Source organism: Eulemur rufifrons, chromosome 16, assembly GCF_041146395.1.
Source record: "Eulemur rufifrons isolate Redbay chromosome 16, OSU_ERuf_1, whole genome shotgun sequence".
NCBI lineage: Eukaryota > Metazoa > Chordata > Mammalia > Primates > Lemuridae > Eulemur > Eulemur rufifrons.
The window spans coordinates 32,313,542-32,337,536 of record NC_090998.1 but is presented as its reverse complement, the minus strand read 5'-3'; the positions used below and the strand labels follow the sequence as shown (position 1 = coordinate 32,337,536).

The 23,995-nt window shown below is 38.0% G+C and overlaps 1 protein-coding gene across 2 annotated transcripts in view; it reads right to left on the bottom strand.

The window, feature by feature from the left end:
- PDZRN4 (PDZ domain containing ring finger 4) overlaps positions 1 to 23,995 on the bottom strand; it is a 362,351-nt gene that overhangs the window by 61,169 nt on the left and 277,187 nt on the right. For both annotated transcript variants that reach the window (XM_069490863.1, XM_069490864.1), the window contains one exon: positions 2,700 to 2,956. In XM_069490863.1, the coding sequence (XP_069346964.1) occupies positions 2,700 to 2,956 (257 nt within the window). The remainder of the gene's footprint in view (positions 1 to 2,699; positions 2,957 to 23,995) is intronic.

Below are 23,995 nucleotides of genomic sequence, written 5' to 3'. Positions count from 1 at the left end.
TGCCCAAAGCGGGGTATTTTGTAACAAAGCACTACCAATTTCATAATGCACAGCCCCAAACTGGTTTTTAAAAGCCATTTTCAAAAGCACATATTCTTCAGACTCTAAAACGTACTCAAATTGCTCCCTATTGCTGAAGACCCTTGTTCCCCATTCTGCCTCACAACCCACACTTTCCTTCTTTGATCAAGGGCACATGAACACAGGACAAAGAACGTTCATGGTGATAACTCCCTCGGGACTTCTGTAAGCCACAGAGTGTCAGGATACCTTTAGAAAATTCCTGACAACAGAGAGAGCAGGTGAAGTAAAGGTAAGGAGAGGACCCTGGGCAGCGTACATGGCTTTCATATATCTTTTAACTTTCAGGAAATATTTTAAATGACTTATAAAAGTATTCTTAGAATTGCTGTATATTTTGATAGAGACTATACATTGTGCCATATTTGGCTAAGCATAGTTTAACAGCAAAGGGCATAAGGTCTTTTCTATTTCTAAAAGTCAGTGAAAAAGCCTCAGCGCAATTAAACAAGTTGGTGGCAGGTGAAATCTCTAAGCCCTGCCAGTGTGGACATTATTGAAAAACTGGAGTTAGTAGTATAAATTAGTTCCTTTCTCATCCTGATACCCTCATCCTACGGTCAGCATAAACACTCTGCCAGCCATTGCCCACTCTTGTCTATGACAGTCAGCTCCACGTAGGGTTGGTTAACTAGTGTGGGCCAAGGTAGCAAAAACTTTACAGGCAACATCTTGCTTATATCTGGACCGGCTCTGCACAGCCCGTAAGGGGTGGGAGAATGTTGAAGTTTGCTATTTGGGCATCTGATGCGTTTCTCCTGTCTGTCAGTTGTTGGAAGGGAGCCCTGCCATGAGGAACATCTTATTCATTCAACAAACATTTATTGAATGCCTACCAGATGCTAGGCCCTATGCCAAGAGCTAGGAATATGTTGGTACACAAAATCCAATTCTTGCCCTATTAATTGAGGGAAGCAGAAAAGTGGGAATTTTAATATAATTCAGTAATTAAGGAGAAAATATGGAAGCTGTGGCAGCATAGGTCACTGCAGCCTCAGGAAGTTTGCTAGAAAAGGTTGTCTCTAAGCTAAGGTCTGCAGGCCTTAGGAAGAGCAGTGTAGCACACTGGTTAGGAGACTGGGCACCAGCGTCAAATCTCTTAGCTCTGGAAGCCTGTCCCTGTCCCTTTCTTGCTATGTGACTGTGGCCAAGTTACTTTATATTGTTTCCTCATCTGTGACATAGGGATAGTGATAATATAATGCACTCCCTCATAAGGTTCTTGTGGGGACTAAACAAGTCAATAAATGGAAAGCACTTGCAATAGTACCAAAAACCTGTCAAGTTAGCTAATAAAAGCTATTGTTATTCATTCAAGAAAGTATTGATTGGATGGCTACTATGTGTCAGGCTGTGAATATTACATATTTGTTTGCTTGCTCATTGTTCAAGTCCTCCTCTATAATATAAACTCCAGGAGGTAGTGATTTTATTTTTGTTCATAGTTTTATGCCCAGCATCTAATTCCAGTGCCTGACACATCTAGTTTGTTCCTGACACAGCGGTCTAGTTAATAGGTAATGGATGAATGAATAGAGTAATCCACAGGGCAAACAGAGCCCCTGTCCTCCTGGAACTTGAAGTCTTAAGGAGTGGTTTGCAAAACCTGGCTGCACATTACAACTGCCTGGGGAGATTTTTGAAAATTTCTGATGCCTGGGTTCTACTCTAAAAATTCTCATTTAATTAGCTTGAGGTGGGATTCAGGCATCAACATTGCTTCTCAAAGTTTCCAGGTGATTCTGATATACACCTGTGAGCAACTGAAACAGGCTGACAGGAGCCACTAAGGGGCAGGGAAATGGCATGGATCACATATGTGTTTTACGTCCTACTCCACGGACTGGAGTAGGCAGTGAAAATGCAGCTTAAAGAGACTATTGCTCTTATAAACCAAACTCTCAATAATGTTTGAAAATTTACTTAAAAGCTTAGAGAACACAATGAACAGGGCAAAAAAATACTTCTAAAACTGTACAAGTAGGATTATATGAAAAAAATCTAATTGCCTTTAAATTAGGTAAAAATCAGGAGAAAATATTCCTTGAATTGCTCCTTATTTCATAGCACTATACTTACTTTCTGACAGCCAGGACCCTTTGTTTACATCTCAATGTATTGGGTAATTACTTTCTTTGGAGAATTGCACTTTAATTAAATTAATTTCCTAGCTTTAAGGAGGAGAAAAGCAAGAGAGAGAAAGGGAGAGAGAGATGACCCACAGAGAACACAGTGCCAACATGCCAGTTCCACATGAGTCTTAATAAGGTTTTTGGCAGCTTTGGTGAGAAAAGCTATTTCCCTGACCAGTGCTCATGAGTAGCACGAGCCTTGTGATGGCTGGAAATATGAAGATGAACTAATCAGAGCCAGAATTTGTCATTGCACCTCAGCAAGTATGATTGCAGAGGGGAAGCAACCGTGTGGGCCAGGGAGGGGAGCTAGCAGGAATAGCTGAGAACTAACTGGATGTGGACACAGTGGAGACATTTTCCAAGCAGAGCTGAGAGCCTGTCTCTGTAACTGACAACCTGCTAGGGTGACTGATTCTTTCCAACATCTACTTTAAATGACAAATGGAAACAAACAGGGCTTTGGGAGTAATGACAGAAAATTACCTGTCTGAGAGCAGAAATGGACAGATGTCTGGCACTGGAGGGGTAGGTGGCCGAAGCTTGGCCAGGGCCATGATGTGTTCGAAGGTGATGTCCGTCTGAGTGCTGGCATTCATGAGCTGCACTTCTGGGACCGTCCCATAGGCTGGTCTACTGAGAGGCGTTCGCCTTAACACCTGCACCACAATGGGCTCCTTGGCATTTCGAAAAGCTTCCACTGCCTCTTCATGGGTGGCCTTTGAAAGATCCTTCCCATTGACCTACAAAGATATAAGGCCATTGCTCATATCAGAGGAAAGAACAGAGAGGCTGTCATGACAGATTAATAAAAGGTGAGGAGGGAAGATTTCAACCAGCTCTGATATGAATTTTGTAAAGGAATATTTAATTAGACATTGACATTTACTGAACGCTTTACCAACATGAGGACGTGCAGGAGATAAGAAAAACAATGACTTTTGCATCTTTATGAAGTATCTGGAGTTGATTAACTATTAAAACATCAGAATTTTAGTAATGATTTAAAAACGTAAATAACATATCAGCTTCAGAAAATGTTCACCAAAATCTTCAAATAGGTAGCAATACTAAGTATATCCTGCTTTTGTTAATGATCACTCAATCTCTTGGTGATATTTTCAATATTTAACCAGTCTTACTTGCCTAAAATCTAATTTTTAGGATTTTGTCAAATTTCCTTCACGTTTGTCATCTTTTTACTCAAGATCATGTTATTGCTCATGTACATTTTATCCTAAATCCTCACTATTCAAGGTGTGGTCCATAGACCAGCAGCTTCAGCATCACCTAAGAGAGTATCAGAAATGCAGAACCCCTGGCCCTACCCTAGAACTACTGAATCAGAATCGGCATTTCAACAAGATTCCAGCTGATTTATATGCACATGAAAGAAGCACTGATCTAAAAGAAAATACCTCTGAATGAGTACACTATGTCCCTTTGGATCCTCATCTGTTTTAATTTATACCAATTGGTGATTTTCCAAGGCAGCCCTGGACATACAGACAAAGAGGTGAAGTTTATCTTTGTCCTCAGTCATTGCTTCTCAGCAAGGGCAGAACCACCGGCATTAGGGAGAAAAAAATTATTCACGGGAGTCTCCATGCCTGCCTACTAGGGGCCAGGAATGTTCCCCAACCTTTCTGGCACCCAAAACACCTGCGTACTTTCCCTAACACCCTCTCAGAGGTCAATGCAGACTGTTCTAAAATAGTTGTCAATTTCTTCTCTTAAAATGAGTCCTGATAACACAGTCTCTTAGTGGAATTTGTGCTTTAGTAAAGGACTCTAGAATCCTGAAATGGCTTCATGACTTCTACCCCAAATGAATTAATAACGTTGGTTTTTGCAAATATGAAGAGATATTTGGTGGTACAATACTGTGCCTAATATCCCTGAAATTATGCCATTTCTAGACAGCTAACTTAAACGGCCCGCCTGTTGGTGAGGCACTGATAACTGTTATGCACCAGCAAACCCTTAGAGATCCCTGGGTGCCTAAAAAGAAGCAAAGGAAGTCACTGAGTCGCAGTTGTAGAACAATTGCTGACATTCAAATGAGCACATTCTCTCTCCCTGAGTAGACAAGGAATATGTGTGTGCTCAGAGCAAGTGTGGGGCGATTTGGGGTAAATGATACAATGCCAGGTAGAAACCATCATGTCATGTACAGACAGGCTTAATGACCTGGAGGAGCTAATTTACTCAATGGACCCTGAAAGAGTTAATGTGCCTTCAAAAAATGAGCAATTAAGTTTCTTCACTAGCAGAATATGTCCCAGTTCAGTTCTTGGATCCCTAGTAAGAAACCCGAGTTGGAGATTTGACTAGGTACTTACCAGTGTGCACAGATTCACTACTCTGTGTATTCTCTCTCTAAATCTTCTCTCCATGGACTAAACTTGAAAAATTATCAGTGAATTTTCATTGACACACCTTGGAATGTTTGGCTTGGGGCACACGGAAGTACGTGGACTTGGGACACCTATGGACATAGTCATTCATTCCTTGAGCTTCTGCTAATGACAGGTGCTTGGGCCAGGGCTACCACTGTCTCCCCTGAGGATGTGTAGTCAACAGATGAAAGAAATCTCAGAATGGAAAAGCACCACCTAAGATCTAGCCCCTCACGCTGAATGGTATCATCCCCTATGTTTCATACTGTGATCAGTATTTGTAAATTCCTAACCATGGAAGATGATCAAGTGGTAGGTAAGATTGCTCTTTGGGAATTGTCCTTTCATCACAATTGATTATGAACTATTTAACATCCACTGGAACTATGTCAACATGTTACCTTTTCCTATAAGCCCTGCATCAAGAGTAACCCCTAATAGTGGCAGCATAAAATAAGACAGTGCCCTTTTTGAAGTAATCTTAAGGCATATCTGACGGTAAAGGGAAAAATTTGTGGCCCGGGTTTCTTCCAGTTACACCTTAATTCCTACTAATCCATAAAGTGTGTCAATATGTAGTAGACAGACAAATGCCATTAATCTATGTCTTTCCCAAGGTGGCTGGGTACTTTGCCTATGTGTTAGTCTAGCCTTGGTGGTCAGTATGCTTATTTATTTTCGTGATCTTCAGAGCAAGGATAATTTTTAAAAAGTGAGTTTCCTACTGAAAATGACTATGTATTTTGTGTTCCTATAAGCTGAGTAAGATAATTTTTGTAAAATCCACACTAGTATAAAAATTTCTGCAGATACATAAAAATTACTGAAAAGTGTTTTAGGTTGGGAAATCATTAGTTCTTATTGTAATGCTCAATATATACGGACAATATTAGCGTTCATACAGCAAGATCAATAGCTATTGATTCTATGACCTGAACATTCATTCATTTACAACCATGGCATTTATATGCAAATTTCATTCTTTGCTCTAAGGACAATCAAATACAATCTTTAAAAAGGACAGTCAATGTAATCTCAGAGATCTTACTTCCCTGTTGGGGAATGCTCTTTTCTTCCGGTTATCATGCTGCTGACCTCTATTTTCTTAAGCTATTTAATATCTCTCAAAGTAAAGAAGTCCATGACCTTTAAAGGCTCTATGGTCCCACATGATCCCTTAGAAAATGTAAGCATTGATGATACTAAACACTGTGTTTTTTCCTCACTTCGCTTGAAGTTCATCAACAGACTGTTAGCTTACCAAAAGGTCACCATTTTATAAATTATGCCTTTCACAAGAAAAAAAGTAAAGAATAGCTTAATTGGGATTTTCTGGCAGTTGCTTTGCTCAGTTATCATCAGTTACAGCTAGAGAGAAGAGTAGCATTGGAAGAATACCTAAAGTTAATCCCACAGGAAGATTTTGTACTAAGTTAAATAATAGTAAAACTTCATTTTTTCAAGTGGTTAGTTCCTAAACCAACAACAAGGTATTGGTATTTCATGTTGCCATATCCTTATTATTCTATTTCTTTAGCACTACATTCTTTCCCTCCCTCCCCCGCCTTCCTTACTCCCTCCCTCTTACTACTTTATCTTCTCTGTCTCAAAGTTGGTTGTGTATGGATGACATATAAGTTTTATTTGTTTTGTGAGATAAGACTGAAGATGGAAAAGCCCTCTATGAAAGGGGTCCCACTCTAAATAGGTAGTTAAGGGTATAGATTCAACCTTTTTTGGTGGCCAGTAAAAGGTGGAAAGCTTTTTTGCTAGAGGAGTACAGGGAAGTTGATTTTCAGGGGAAAAAAAGTGGATAAAGAGGGTTGGGAGCAAAACTGAGGGGAGGAGATGCAAGGTAGTTTGAAAATTAAAAAAAATACTCATGGGTTATGGGGTTCGAGTTCAAAGTTTACATGCAGAAGAGTTTCAAGAAGGATGGCAGATTGATTGAATATGCTATAGGGAAAGAGAATTTTTTCTAAAGGGGTTGTTAAACGAAATGAGTGAGAGGGTGGGGTGTCATAATAAATACAAGTAGTATATGAGGTAATTCCATCTATTGCTATTACATTTGGCATTTTGATAACTGTGGCCCAAACTGATTTGGTTCTATTGCATTGAATTAACTAGACAGCAACAGAGAAGATTGGTGTGATTGATATCTGATAAGAGGCTAGCGGTCCCAGAGTGGGAAGACTGGACTCTGAAATGGTGATTCTGCCACCTGATTTGAGATAAATGAGAAAGCTGATACATTACACAAAAAGAGGTTATGAGAATTGGCGACCTCAGAAAAAAGGAAAGGAAGACGCCGATGATAGAAATTCTAGGATAAATAGTGACATGTGGTGGTCTTCAGAGAAACTAATGTGGGATTGGAAAAAAGTGAAGAGAGGGGTCTTAATCATGTGAAACTTGAAACAGCTGTAAGATATATATTCAGATGAACTAACAAAGTGAGAATACAATGGGAAAATGAAAGAAAACTTAACCACAGGACACTATTTTCTGAGGTCTTTCCCTCACCCTTGCACTTATCAATTCAGTTCTACACAGATAAATATTCTCAAAAATCAGACATTCAAGGGATGCCTTGTAATAAATATGTACAAATTTTTAGAGATATGAAAAATAAGTGTCTTGTTTCTACAAAGTTATTATTTTCCATTATATTGATAGCATAATCTTAAGTGGATAGAGAAAAAGCAGTCATTTTTCAGCAATCCATGCAAAAGATGTGTGAATACATTTGTTGTGGCAGATGGGCTAATTAATCCATAAGCAACTTGTGAATGTTAAGTAAAGAATATAGCTTTTCATATGTAAACCATATCATGGTAATGTTTGATGAAGCTTCTGTTTAACAAATAATCTACCCTTTTGGATATACTGCAAAATCTCGGCCACTCATCAACAACTTCCCCAGAGTGATTAGTGGCCTCAGCTCGGATGTGAGTTGTTCCACTTTGATTACTCCTCCAAATCCAACCACATGCAAAATTTTCTTGGATATCAGAAAACAAACAGAGTTTTTTTCCCCCCTTTTGAAGTGCAAACAAGCGCATGAACAACCAAGTCACTCTGGTGAGTTGCCATTTCCAGAGTCAGCTGTTTGGGAATGATAAGGTTTCCAAACCTCCGTGCCTCTTATGAAAAATAAGGGCTTCTAAGCATCTATGCCTTTCAAGGGAGAATAAATATAAGAATACTCAGTAAAAGAAGTATAGAATTCCAAGGATTATGTATAGTTGATACAGCCCAATTTCGAATTGAGAGTAAGTATAAAAAGGACTTGTGTATGTATTATAATTCTGGTTGGATGTGATAGTGCACCTGGTAAGTTTACAAGATCTCCCACCCTTATAAATAACTACGGTATTAATTTTGACAAAAGTCCCTAATTCTCCATTTGATAATTAAGAAGGTGTTGCCAAAGTATGGTCTAGTAACATTTTACAGGATGAGGAAATACTATTTAAATTGCTGCCAAAATGTTTGATATAGGAGGAATTTAAAATAATCTGAACCCTATATTCATTATAACACTTATCATATACAATCCTCAAATTATTTTAAAGAAATTTAAGCACATTTTCCCCTAAACTTTGGTATACTTGATTCTATGTGAACATCTGTTACATAAATTGAGCATAGCATAGTGTCCAAAATAGTTATAATAAAAAGAACTGGCAGAACAGGAATTGTGCTAAATTATATGAAGACAACCTAGTGAGAGATTGACTAAAATTAATTTTGACTTTTTAAAAAATGTTATCAATGAACAAAACAATCCCTGGTATGTAGGTTTGTGTTTATCATATAATTTCAGAACATAAGTACATAAATGTTAGATTGTATCAACCCCAAAGTTCATTTAGTCCAGTGTTCTGCTTTTGACAGTGCTATGATTGGATTTTGGAAGAAAATATGGTAATTATCACATGTGACCTAAGGAACAGACTTATTCAAAAGTGATCCTGGGGCTCCTTCTGGCTTGTCTGGACAGTGAGAGACTGGTGGTTTCATTTCCCTGTTTATGGGACTGTTGCAGCTTCCCTTGAGCTCCAAAGTCCCCAGGTGCTGGGCAGCGGGCTTTCCCAGACAAATGGAAATAAGTCACATCTAACTAACCCAGTCAGCCTGAACCTCCCGCAGTCTGTTCCCTCACTGATAATGTCCCCTGTACGACAAGAGAGCAACAGTGGGTGGGGTCCCTCTGTTGGGATACATACTGTGCCCCCCACTTTCTGGCCCCTGCTTGACTCTGCGTGTTGCTGACTCCTGACTTGTAAGTTTCCCCAATAAGGACTGTTGCCTAACCTTTAATTTGTGACATTTTGGGATTTGCCCTGACCAACCTCATGTGACATATTATACATTTACAACCTAGGAGAATTGAATACATTAAAAATGTTTATACATGTAACAATATGGAAATAAAGAATCCCAGCACGCCAATGAAATACTTTTCTGCACCTATAGCAGAATACCACAGACTGGGCATTCTGCCCATTTAGTTAATGGACTGTGACAGTGAGGACACGACAGTCTAGTCAGTGTGTGGCTTCCTGATCCCTTCCACAGAGAACTTTGATGGTGAGGGGTTCTCAAATGCAAGCAAGACTCCCCTTTAACTTGTCATACTAAAATGTTCTGGATCCATTATTTGTGAACTTATCAAAACTGTTCTTGAACCAATTTATAATTTTGGTTATAGGAAATCTTGGGGATGTATCTTTCACAATTTCTTTTTCCTTCTATTATCTTTTTTTTTTTTTTGCCTTATTTTTTGTATCCCTTCTTCTGTATTTTCTGTCCCTTTCCTTATTCTCACTGCCACAGATCTCTTCTAAGCATTCCCATTTGGGATTTAACACATTTGAAGAGCACTTAATTATATGAATTATTCCTGTAATTAAGGAATAGGTCATGATATAGTCTGACTCTTACTGAGGCAAATAAACTAAAATACATGACATAGTTTTGCTTGCCTCTTTATAAGTAGGTTTATTTTCCCTCACCTAAATGAAAGAAATTTCTTTTCATTATAAATTACCCAGTCTGTGGCATTCTGTTATATGTGCAGAAAATGGACTAAGACAAAAGATTGGTACCAAGAAGTGGGGCTGTTGCTATAACAAACACTGGAAAATGTGGAAGCAGCTTTCGAACTGGGTAACGGGTAGAGGCTGGAAGAATTTGAAGGAGCTGGCTAGAAAAAGCCTAGATGGCTGTGAATGCAGATTTTGTGGCAATTCTGGTGAGGGCTCAGAAGATAAGAAATGTAGGAAAAGTCTTGAACTTCTTAGAAATTACTTAAGTGGTCATGATCAGAATGTTAGTAGAGATATGGATGATCAAGGCCATTCTGATGAGGTCCCAGAAAGAACTGAGGAACCAGATATTGGAAACTGAAGTGAAGGCCATCCTTGTTATAAAGCGTCAAAGAACTTGGCTGAATTGTGTCCATGCCCTAGGGTTTATGGAAGGCAGAATTTAAAAGTGATGAACTAGGATATGTGGCAGAAGAAATACCCAAGCAGCAAAACATTCAAGGTACTGCATGTCTTCTTTTGGCCATGTACAGTCATTCTTTAAGAGGAATGACTTAAAGATGAAATTTAAAATTAAAAGGCCAGCAGAATGAAAAAAATTGGAAAATTCACAGCTTGGCCATGTAAAGAGTGAAAAGGCATCTTTAGGGGAGCAAACCAAGGGTGTGGCCAAGTGACCATCTGTTTAAAGAGATAGAAGGAAGCCAGGTGCGATTTAGCTAGACAATGGGGGAATGACCTCAAAGAGATCTTCAATGCAAGCCAGGACTTTGAGGGCAAGGTTTTCAGAGAGGCACCCATAGGATGTCAGCTTTGCTGCCCTGTATTGCCCTGGGGTTCTGCTTCTTGAATTCCAGCACAGAGCCCCTCTTTCACCCCAGCCATAGCTCAAGCAGGCCCAGGTGTGGCTCAAACCACTGCTCTGGAAAGTACAAGTCCCTAAACCTTGGTAGCATCCACACGGTGCTAATTCTGCAGGCACACAGAATGCAAGAACTGTGGGGCCATGGCAGCCTTTTCTAGAGTTCAAAGGATACTGTGGACAATAGACAGAGACTTGTCATAGACATGGAGGCACCTCAGAGAGTCCCCACTAGGACAATGCCTAGTGGAGCTGTGGGAGTGGGGAAGCTCCTGAGGCCCCAGAACTGTAGGACCACCAACTCCAGCTGGAGAAAGCTGCAGGCACAAGACTCCATCCTGTGAGAACTGCTGAGTGGACTGAGCCTAGCAAAACCCCAGGAGTGTGCCAATCCTGGGTGTGCACCCAGGATCTAGGACACAGAGTCAAAGGACATTATTCTGGCCTTTTAAGATTTAATATTGTTTTCCTTCTTGGGTTTTGGACTTGCTAGGGACGAACTCTCCCTTTCCTCTTGCCTATTGCTCCCTTTTGGAATGGGGATGTCTATTCTATGCCTGTCCCACCATTGAGTAGGTAACTTGTTTGATTTCATAGGCTCACAGCTGGAGGAAGTTGCCTCAGGATGAATCATACCTTGAGTCTTACCCATAGCTGATTTAGATGAGACTCTGGACTTTTGAATTGGTGCTGGAACAAATTAACACTTTGCTACTATTACGATGGAATGAATGTAGTTTGCATCTGAGAAGAAAATACATTTTGGGGTCCAGGCTGGAATGCTATGGTTTGAACATGTCCCTCAAAGTTCATGTGTTGGAAATTTAATCCCCAATGCAACAGTATTGTATTCTTGTGTGCTCTTGTGTTCTCTTGTTCTTGTGTGCTCTCTCACCATGCCATGCCTCCAACCATGCAGGAAGAAGGCCCTAGGCAGATGCTGGTACTTTGATATTGCACTTCTCAGCCTCTGGAAATGGGAGAAATACATTTGTTTCCATTACAAATTAGCCAATTTGTGGTATTCTGTTATAGCAGCAGAAAACAAACTAAGATATTCCCTCACTATGAGTTTGTCTAGCGTTCTTGATTAGACTCAGGTTATGTATTTTTGGCAGGAATGCCAAAAGTGGTGTGTGTCCTTCTCAGTCTAAACTATCAAAAGGCATGTAATGTCTATGTGCCCATTACTGGTGATGTTAACCTTCATGACTTGATGAGGGGGGAAGAAGACAGATAATGAGAATATAAAGCAAATGTAAAATGTTAATTAATGTTATAATTTGGGGAATCCAGGTGAATTGTATTTGAGAATAGTTTGAACTATTCTTGCAACTTTTTGATAAGTCTGAAATTATGTCAAAATAAAATGTTTCCAAAATATTGTTATATCTTTATTAGCTAAAAACAGATTCATTTAGAGTTCACAAATATTAATAATTATAAGGAATTCATGAATGAAGAGTTTCCTATGGAATTCGTTTCTGTATCTGCATATATTTAGAGAAACAAATTTCTACTCTGCTCCAAATGTCTTTTTTTACTATGTGTGTGTATGTATTCTCTCTCTCTCTCTCACACACACACACACACACACAGACACACACATTCCTACAAGCAAAAAATGTAGATTGGTATCACCAACTTTATCACTGTCATAACAATTCATCTATTGAATATCACCTGAAATCCTGTTCTTCTCCAAGCTGAGCTATTTAAAAAGATAGATGGATGCCTTCTGGCTAATTGTGGGAGTTCTTTTATTACTATAAAAAAGAATTTTCATATCTCAAGTGATTCTATATGCAGTGAATAATGGCCTAAATCTTTGGAGTAGAGTCCACTGACGAAATGGTAGGATAACAACTACTTACTGACCTTTTACTTCCTAAGATAATACTAAGCTGATGTAGGTGATTATTAATAAACCTATCCATTGAGTTCTGACATACCAGATCCATGTACGTTAAACTTAATGAGAAAATTCTGGTGGAGACAAAATTTTCTGCAACAAGCCTAAGGATGCAAAGACATAAGGCACATGTAGGGCAAGTGTTCTTAAAATGAACTAAAATTATTTCATAAGAGGAAAAAAAAATTGTAATTAAGCAACTCAGATCTTCTAAAAAAAAATCCCCAAAGCCCAGAAAACCAAAAATCCTACTAACAGCATCAGTAACTGAGGATTTGGACAGAGCTATTCATCTTTCATGCCCTTCCAACAAGAGGAAATATGCTCTTAGCCCTTGGACAAGATCTTTTTGTCTCATCTTTGTGATGAGAGCATAAAAGGATATAGAATGTAGAAAATAACCTCAGCACTTAGCCACATTAGCATGGTGCCAAAGAAGTGCAAAAAAATAACTATTTATTAAGCCAAGGAAGTAAATTGTACCACACACTTATTAATAAAGGACTAAGAGACTGAATTTTTATAACAGGGCTTCAGTCATAAAAAATCAAAGGCGCTGAAGACATTATTGCCAGAGGTTCACCGTACTCATCTATGAGAGCAACATAATGCTTCACTATTTAAATGCTTCTGTACAAAAAGCACTGAATGACAAGAAACTGCCTGTTTTCTTCAGAGCTGTAGTTTCAGGGCCTAAAAACCTGCTTGGCACACACTGGACACTCAATAAATATGTGTTAAATAAATTTTCATATATTTCTCTATCAAGGCCCTTAAAACAAATATAATTGCATTTATCATTAAATTATTTGTGCTCACATGTACGTCCCAGCTCCATTCTGTAGCCCAGTTATCCACATTATTCCTTGTACTGAAATATATTGTACACATGATTTGTAAATGGCAAGCAAAGGCCTGGATAAGCTCTTCTCTTAAGCTCCGTGGATCATTCGTTGTTGTAACAGAAAAGAATATGGGTGCGGGAATCATTCAGAACTGTGATGCAGACACAGTTCTCAAGACTAGCTGTGTGACTTTGAAAAAGTTATTTAAACTCTCTGAGTCTTGGCTTCTTCCTGTGGAAAAGGGGATTACAATACCCACTCACAGAGTTGCGGATAGAATCAAATAACTAACATAGCTAAGGCAGCTGGCACAGTGCTATGGTGTTGATACTTCCTTCCTTCCCTCCTTCCCTTCCTTCCTGAGTAACTCTTGAGTGACAGACTGGGCTATTCTCTGGAGATGCAAGTTACAGTCCTGGCAGTGACAACGACAATGATACCCATTAGCACTCAGCGAACACTCACAAAGTGCCAGGAGCTGAGCCAAACCCTTGGCCTATATTAGCCCAATCACATCCAAGAATAGTCACGGGAGGTAAGTATGTTATCTCCGCTTGAAAGCTGTGGAAGCTGAGTGTAACAGGCTGAGTGAGGAAAGGCACCTGCTCTCACAATCTGGGTGAAACAACATATATGCATCTATAATTACAACCAAACTTGTAAAGAGCTGAAAAAAAGGTATTAACAGAGCTCTGCGGGAACACAAATGATGATCTATGCCTGGGACTGTTGGGATTTGACTCCAGGATTTGACATTTGAGATGGGTCTTAAGAGATGAAAAGTTTTATAAATTGCAAAGATGGGAGAAAGAAAAGGAATCCCAGGGTGAAGGCATGTAGGAGCAAGTCTTGTGGAGCCCAGTGAGAGATTTGGAGAGACTGAGTATAGAGGGATTGGGTGAGCACTGGAGAAAGAGGCTGGAGAGAAAGAAGGCTTTGACGCAGATCCTAACATTCTCAATGGGCTATGACAAGGGATTTGTTTTCATACTTATTTAGGTTTTGGGGCATAACTCTCACAGCTGTGATGAGATGTAACTGAATGGAAGCCACGAAACCATTTAGGAAGTTAGTGGGAAAAATGATGAGTGCCTGGGTCAGGGCAGGGACAGTGTGGTGGTCCAACTGGGGGAGGATGGAGAGGGTTGTCAATGGTGTTCTGATGCTCTGTCATTCACATGGCGTCCAGTGGGCCCTACCAGATTGGCAGATTTCCTACAGCAGCCTAGTCTCAGTTTCCACTCCAGCCAATTAAATTCACACTGTGCAGAAATATAAGCTGTTACCAGTTGAATTTTAAGTATATAAAAATATAAAGGCAATCTAATAAGTAGATGTTGCCATCCCCTAAAGACTTATATTTTCAGTGGTTAATTTTAGAAATCAAAAATCACTTCTTCCAATATTCTGAAACTTTGCTTTTCTGGTTATCACCCACCTAGCGAAGTGGATAACTGTTTCATCATAAATACATTCTCTCTCTCATCTTTCTCTCTCTCCCTCTCTCCCTCATATCAAAGAGAATATATAGGAGTTTTACAGCATGGAGATTAACAGAAGAAAGTATAACTTGAATGACATACAACTGTCCTTTTCAATACCAGCATCTCTAACTGACTGCCTGTATGATGAAAGGTATTTCACACGAGTTTCAAAGGACAGGACAAAATTTGAACAAATAGCCATCATCCTAGGAGAAGCAAGAGGTTTAAATCACTTTCAACAATCAATTCTGCCATTTGAATGCAGTCTGACACTTGTTGAGCTCAGTCTATGACATAAACCACAGTAAAAAGGCCAAGCCCCCAGGGAAATTCACAAGCTTGTGTATCGGCAAGTAAAACCACCCGAACTTGTGCCCATAACCTTCCTAATGCCATGCTCCCAACCTCCTCAAATTCATGGGTTTGGAAAAGAAATATTTTGTTCCATAGTAATAAAAAAAACAGTAGATTGCTGCCAAAGGCAAAAAAATGAAGTAAATGCATTTAAAATAGCAACTGACGCCATTTCTATAAGAGAGTTGAAATTTGCCCCAGTCATTTCATTGACATGGCTGTCTCTAAGTGCACCGTGAAGTGAGTAAGAATATACATTTGTTGAGCATTCATTATATGCCACATGACTCCATACTATCTGCTACTAGAGGTGCAGAAATTATTATCATAGTCATTCTATAGATAAAGGAACTAGACAGATCCAGCCAATTGCTCAAGATCACACAACTACTATGTGAGAAAATACCCAGGACTCTTCTATGAATTCCATTAATTAGTTTTAAACGTTGATAGGAGTTTTTGTACAGATGCTTTAAAAATTGGACCAGAGGATTGGTGGGAAGTTTATTCTCCTATTTCCTCTTAGTAAATATAGAAGTTCATAAGAGTACAATTAAGTAGTGAATCAAACGCCTGATCCCAATTCATAAGAGTATGGATATCATCTTAATTTGTGTACTTGGGACAAGAAAACTCCAGTTGCAAAGTGAAAAAAATGTTTCCGTAAAATGAATAGGTTAGAGAAGATGCTATCCAAGATTTCCTCAGCTCCAAAAATCTGTAAAAAGGTACGCATAAAGCATGAATAAGCACTATTCTTTGTACAACCCCTGAAATTTTTTAAAACCTTGGTAAAGAGAATCCCCTCCATTTTTTTTTTTCTATAAGTGAATCAGGAAAATCTTAGGAAGGAGGTGACTCAAGTGCCCGTAAATCTATTATTGAACTTTTTAACCTTAAGATCCCTAGTTCAAGGCCCAGCCTAGGCCACCCGTGATGGAGAGCTGCCTCACAACAGTTCAGCAGCCACTGTGATGAGATGGGGCTAAGTTCCCAAGGAGAAAGGACCACCTGTGTTTTTTTCCCTTAGCGGATGGAATCATAATGAGTTATTCAAACAGAATTTCTCCAAACAGTACCTGGACTGTATGGAGAGCTGTAACCAACTCAAGGTTTTGGCCCCGTTTGGGTGTTTGTATGCATGTATAAATAGGCAACAATATTTGGGACACCACTCTTTGAAAACCGTGTTTTACCCGGCTCTAGGTCTGCTTCAGGAATCAAACCAGACAGGGCAACAGAGCAGGTGCAACTCCATCAAATAGAGTCATCATATTCCTAAATTTAAATTGCCACAAAAATTTTTCTCTACCAATACTGTTGATTTTATTTTGCTTCATTTGGAAGAGTGGGGGAAAGGGGAAATTTTTGTAAACTTACTCCCTTCCGACAATTAACATCTGTACGCTTTTGAAATAATTTTCAGCAGATAAAACAATCCTGCCAGGGCTCAGTAAAAGCTCTCCATTGTTCCATGTCTGCACAAATTACTTTGCATCTCTGATGATTTTATGTACATTTAATCACTAAAGATTAATTACATGGCATACGGAAACCAGTGAAACACTGAAGAGATAACTTCAGTTTAAGTGCACATGCAGCTAACTTGTGGCTTTTTAGAACAATTTTAATTAAAAGTACTAGAAGAATCATCGGGCTGAAAATATTAGGAGCTCTGGGATGGATGAGCTTAGCATAGCTAATTAATTGTATATTTAATCAAAGCAGCCTTTGGCTGTAATTAATAATCTATTTTCCTCTGGTAATAAATATTTAGTTCTGTAAAACAGAATTTATAATTTCCAGAATGCCATATGCACAGAAGAGTGGGACAGAAAACAAGCATTTCCACATCAGCTTTCAAGGCAAGGTTGATTTTGTTTAGAGAGGATGTTGTCTATATCTTTTTCATTTGTTTTAAATGTCATCTCACAGTGGCAGCTTACAAATAGCTATCTCAGAGTGACTTGGACATTTCAGAGGTGTAAAGAATAATCCAAAAGGAGTGACTAGTGGAATGCCAAATGAAGTCTGGTTTTTCTTACATCACAAAGATCTCATACTTTAGAGAACTTTAGGTAGCTCTATCTTAAAATGAATGCTAGGACGGTTAGGCTTGGCAATAAACTTTCTTCCCTTCATTTCCTTTTAAATGGCAGAATGAGACTCAGAGATTTCAACCACCTACAATCTAGGAAAATGCTCAAATCACAGAGGGACGTTAAAATACCCTGTTTCTTGCAGTAACATGATAGCTTTTATTTTGCATGGTAAACAGCCTCCCCTTCTCTGCTCTTCAAGTATACTATCCGTGCCAAGAATAGCATAAATTTGCTTTTCAGATCCTTTCCTTAATTTTTGACACAGAAACTCTCTACCAGGAGGTAGTCACATGCTTTTCATATTACATAAGATTTCTTTCTTCTCCTTGTTTTCTTGAAAGCAAGATTTAAATCCAAGACTTTTGCATTAAAAGAGATAATAAATTAATCTTAGATGATAATTTTTTTCTGACCTTTTGGAAATGTTTTAATATGGGAAGCTTAATTAACTATCACTTTGCCATTACTGTTTGGTATTTTTTAAGATTGTTACAGTAGCATGTAGGAGTTACAGGTTGTTGAATAAATAAATCCTTCACTTAAAAAATATCTTCTTAGATTATGGAGAATACACATTTTTGTATGCATCTGATGTAATTGTTTGATACACTAATCAATTCATAGTATAAGTTCTATTTTTCTGGGGGTTATGTGGTCTTCATACAAATATGTATGAAAGAAACACATATGAATTAGGTTATTAAAATTATATCAAGTGAAAATATTTTTATACAGTCTATACTGAGCACTAATAAAGGTCTAGGAATCAGACACAAAATAGAATAAAACACAAAGGGAAAAATTTGTAGGTTTCCCAAAGGCCACCATTAATATCATATGATCAAAAATAACTCTTATTAAATACATGATATCTTCAGTGCTTAATTAGTTTATAATATAATATGAAATTTCTAATGAGAACAAAAGTGTTAAAGACAATTATTTTTGAAACTGCAGAAGATAATCTTTTCTTTTTTAGAATTCTTTTCCCCCTTCAACAGCACATATACTAAAATTAGAGTTATGCCTAGTTGGCAACTCCTGACACAGGCTCTCCCAGTGATCCACTAAAATTATCCACGAAGGCACAGGGAAAAAAACATTCAGCCAGGATTCATAGCTACCATATTTGCCTCAATTCTCACAGAATTTTTCATTTATTGATTGAATGGACTGACAGTTTAGGCAACCTTCTCTGAGCATTCATTTGATATTGGGATAAAAAGGGCACGTAGGCTGTGTGTGATTTAACAGTTACCCACTGGATGCTCCGACAAGTAAAGTGGCTGATGTGCTGCTATTCTGTAGGGAAACCTAGAAGAGCCCGGCAGTGTCCACGTTTGCCTTGAAATGCTCCGTGCTAGAGTACAGAGGCCTACTCTGCTCTGTCCTGTTGGAACATTCTAGTAACCCAGACTTGAGTCTGAGCTATGTACTGCTGGAGCTGAGAAGATGGACTTTGAGAGGTGAGATCCCACCAATATTAAATGGTGGGAATTTCTAGAAATGTGTGGGGAGAGTTGCACACAGAAGTTCAAAGTAGAAAACCTTTAAGGTGCAACAATCCTACAGACAGGAGGGACTCTGGTGCACTCAGGAGGTGACACTCCTGTGGGGAAGATAATATATAATATATAATGTATAGTCATAGACAATAAATATATATGATAATAGATAATGTTTAAATAATGTATAAAATAAATATATTTTTATGTATTAAATATAATACATATTGAGATAGAGTAGAAATTCAACAAAAAATACAGAAATTATTTCTACTACTTTGTTATCAACATGGCATTCCAAAAGACTCACTGTCCAATGTTCAGCAGTGAGCAATAATTACGGCACATTTAGACATGCTGAAAAAGCATGCTTGCAAGATTTTTAAATGGTACAAATTTGAAGAAGCAAAACATTAAACACACAAATAGCATTGGATTAGTGGTCACAAGACCTTAATCTTCATTCTAGTTCCACCATCTGCTACCAATTTAGATTTGGAAAAGTCACTTAAACTCTGGAAACCTCAATCCATAATAAGTTTCAAACACATGTGAAGTCATTACAAATAAGGAGACTTAGTCTTGATATTTGCAATCTATTTAGCAATTTATAAAATAATTACCTCACCAACATTTATCTCACTGCTCACAGGAGATTTAAGTATTATCCACATCTTAAATAAGAGGTAAATATTGGTTTAATTGATTTTTTTACCAAGGTCACACAACAAGTGGTAAAGCTGAGATTAAAAGTCTTGACTGGCTCTCAGCATGCTTGTTATACCACCAGGTGACGTCTCTCCTTTGTTCTCAGCCTAACGCCTGGATTAGTTAATTAATCACTGTACAGGATATAGGAAATTGTTGTTAATTTAAATCCAAATATTATGTTCTCAGCAAAACTGCTTATCAAAACGTCAATAACAAGAAGATAGAATCTATTATTGATTCTCAAGTTCTAATAAGAATATTTGATTTAACTAGATACCAGAACACAGATCTATAGGCTGAACTTGGCCCTGGTGAAATATTCCATTTGGTACTCTTTGGAAAGCTGAGGATTATGGGTAATTGATGTCATCATTACATTTTTACTAATATCCTAGACTTATCCAACAACAGCTTTGCAAGGTAAGAGTTCTGCATTTAGAAAATAAAGAATTGGAAACCTCAGTAAAATATACAAGATTTATGAAGTCTAAATTTTTCAAAATAAAATGATACATTTAGGTTAGAGAATGGCGAGTTGACTGCCTCTCATTGCTTAGATTAAACACTGTGTGTAAATTGCTGGGATTCCAAACATGGAGTTAAGTTCATCTACTGCTCCATTACCTTCACGATTACTCTAACACAAGGTGCACAGAGAGGAGCAGCTGTGGAAATTATTTCTTAAGTGACTGAACTGCTTGTTGAATAGCACAAGCACCTTTAGGCTGGGATTTCTCGACAGCGGTATTGTTGGCATTTAGAGCTGGATAATTCTGTTGAAGGGGAGGGACTGTCCTGTGCACTGAAGATGTTTAGCAGCATTCCAGGCCTCACCCCACTAGATGCCAGTAGTATACCCCCATCCCCTACCCCCAGGTGTGACCACCAAAGCTGTCTCCAAACATTGCTAAACTAAATCTCCTAGAGGGCAAGATCACACCCACCATTGCTCAGGCTTCGTTTTAATCACATTTTACTTCCTTAAGGTTGAAGAATGCTAGGTCTGTCAGAGACCTGAGTTTCTTGTAAGAGAGATAAACCACTGCATAACCCAGAAATTGAAGGATAGAATTTAACCTCTGTTTCATGGATTTTTTTCCTTTTATAATTATATATATTTATATTTTAAAGGAAAAAAGTGACCTGGAATATATCTGAATAAAATAACAAGCAATGTTACTTAACAGGGTTCTAGTTAAGCTTATTATTTCCTGCCAGTCAGGAAAAGGTAAGTGAGATTGTTGGAGTTCTTCCATGGCATTGACCTGGTGTACGGCCTCAGAAGCTGTCACTTACCTATCCGAGACTGTATGTCAGATTTCTTGAGCTGTCATTAAAGAGGTAAAATCATTCTTTGATAGTGGTGGCCATATGACAAGGATTGAGAAAATAAGGATCCCTGGATTCCAGATGACTGCTCCTTAATTATTTTAATAAATATTGTATTTCAATAAATATTCCTTATAGATCTGATTTTTTTATCTTTATTCGATTTTGTGATTTCCTCTAAACTTAAGTTTTCCATGTCCTCCTCAAGTAGTGACAACCTCAAGTATAACATATGGTTATGATATGCACCCTAATAAATAGTAACCTAAACATTGTTCATATGAATTGAAAAATTGTTTGAGATTCCATATGCTCTTCTAGAAACGCTCTGCTCCATGTTGATTGTCTTTCCACTTTACTGCATTGCTGACTTGGGTCAGGATTTAGGATGCTGGATAAAGGCATACGAAGGAGACGGCAGAATATAGGTTTACAGGACTGAAAGGCTATGGAACGTCACCAGATTAACAATAATACCTTGCAACATTTGTTCTGAAAATAGCACTTAACTATTTGGTGCTCTTGACATGACTGCATACTATTATTTTAGATGCTGATGGAAAGAAACACAGCAGACTCATTTCTTATTCATTCACTCATATATAATGCATTTCTTTCTAGATTTAAAAAGAATGCATACATATGTATTTTCTAAAAGGCTATAAAAGTCAATTACTGTGTTTACCCAATGAAGAACTGCTTTCTCAACTTTAGAACTCCAATTTGAGAACACGCTCACTTTTCTTAGCTAGACTTTTTCCATCTTGCTTCATTAAGGGTGATTGGGAATGATACGGAAAGAGGTGATCAAGTGTGACAGAATCTGTTCTTTGTCTACACAAGTTGCTTCCACTATAATTTTAATTGCTAGATATCAGGGCTTCAGATACTTCCACTGGATGTCAAGAGACAAGCCTTATGAATTAAAGAATATTGCTGGTATATAACCAAACATGTAAATAGACATTTTGCATAATTAGCCAATTTTTGGAAATCGGCATATTTTCAGAGTCCACAATATTGAACATTTTAATACACATAGTTGAGGTTCTCTGTTTATAGTATTTCAACTTCTAGCCTATTTAGATTTGGTACCAGTAGAATAGAAAGCAAACGATGTTATTAAAAGTCAAAGCTAACAGTTATAATTTAAATATAATTAAATGTTGAGACCTTTCTAGTGTGTAATGTTATGCTCCTGTCAAAGCACTGGGAATACTAATTAAAATGGAAAATTAGAAAATAATTTTCCTGAGTTTTGGATTAGTTTCCTCCACCTTTTTCTTTCCTTCAATTTTCATTCATGAATTTGGAAAAAGCAATTACTGAGCACTGGCCATGTGCCACTGTTTTAGGCACCGAGGTAGTATCAGTGAACAAATCAGACCAAATCTCTGACCTCGTGGAGTTTACCCTTTAGTAAGGCAGACAATAAACATAATAAATACTTCAGTTATTTTTAAGTGAAGGGAAAGATAATTATTTGACAAGTGCTATGAAGAAAATAGAGCAGCAAGAAGGACTGGGGGCGAGAGAGGGAAGTTGTAATTTTTCTTTTGTGGTTAGTGTAGGTTTCAACGGGATGGTGCCAGACATTAGAGCAAAGATTTAATTAAGAGGTAAAAGAAGGCTCCTGTGTCCATCTGGAAGAACCTAGGAAAGAAAAGGCCCAGCCATGGAAGCATTCCTGATGCATTCGTCACCGCAAGGACGAGGGACTGGAGAAGCCTGGGTAGAGGAAAGATGAATAGATGCAGTCACAGGGACTGCATGCCTGCTAGGCCACGCCATGGCCTGGGCGTTTAGTCTGAGTTGATGTACCAAGAAAGGTGACTTTCCACCAAAGCTTTCCTCACTTTTATTGCTCTGGTTTCTCTTCTCTACTTTTCCTTCTTCACATTCCCATCTTGGTCAATCTGCTTCTTTTCTTCTCTGCTGTTGCCTGCATTCTCCCAGCTGCTCCCTTCTCATACAATTGCTATTTCTCTTGCAATCTCTAGCGAGACTGCCTGCACATATCATAAACCTTCATTCTCTGAGCATCTACTCTAGGCCCAGCATGATGCATTAGATACAATCTTGTTTAATTCCATTTTTGCAATAATTCCCTTAGATCAAGTGCTATTTCTGCATCTATTTTCCAGATGACAAAGGAGATAAAGGTTAAATATTTCCGTTTATGTTGCAGAATAAGTGTTCATAAACAATGAGGTTTGAACTCAAGTCGGAAGACTTCAAGATTCTTATACACTAAGTTATATTGTTTCCTGGTTTTTCTATCCCCAACTCAATTCATGCAAATATTGGATTTAATAGACTAGGACTCTAATAATTATTTTTTAGTGTTAGAAAGAATCTTGGAAGTCATTCTGTTTAACCTCCCCTCAATATTTGAATCTCTTTTACATCTCTGACAAGTGGTTATTTAGGCTGTACAAAAAAGCTTCCAGCAACAGAGTTGAAATAATGCTTTTAAAAAATATATAGCACTATGTTATAACATAGGTCCATGACACTCCATTGTTCTGACTTATGTAAAACTGGAAGCTATTGACTGTGATTTTTCACATAATACTGTTGAGAAGCTATTGTGGCCTTTCAATTTTCTCTTATCTTCCAAATAGCATTTTGTCTTATTTCATCTCATTAAGTGTCAAATTTTTAAAATATTTAATCGCATATTAAAGGTATATTTCTGGTTAAATTTGGGTTTTGAGATTCATTTGTAGCAAAGACAGATATAGGAATTAAAACTATCTTTCTCCTAATTCTATTTCAAAACAAACACAAATAGTAACTTACGGACTAAGAAATGATTTCTGGCTTTTAAGCATGACAGAGAACAAGAATGACTCGTATTTTATTTATTTAAAATAATTTGCTATAATTATCACAGTTTGCTAAACCCCCAAAATGCTGATTCAATTCTATTCTTGGTAATAAGCTATTTTTGTTTTCTTTTTTCCACATAATCCCATACGTAAATAAAACAGACCATGCTTCTGGGAGAGAGAGAGAGCAGTTCTAGATTTAAATGGTTAGTAGTGGTCTCAAACAGGTGACAGTAAGAATAGTAACACCTCCAGTGAGTTCTGGCATGCTGGGAATTTCCTGACATGTCATTTCCGTACCGGAATTAACTCACAGAAATAGTCTCTGGGGTCCAGTCATCTCGGGATAAGTATGGGCATACACGCAGTTCCGATTTAGCTTGCACCAGGTACA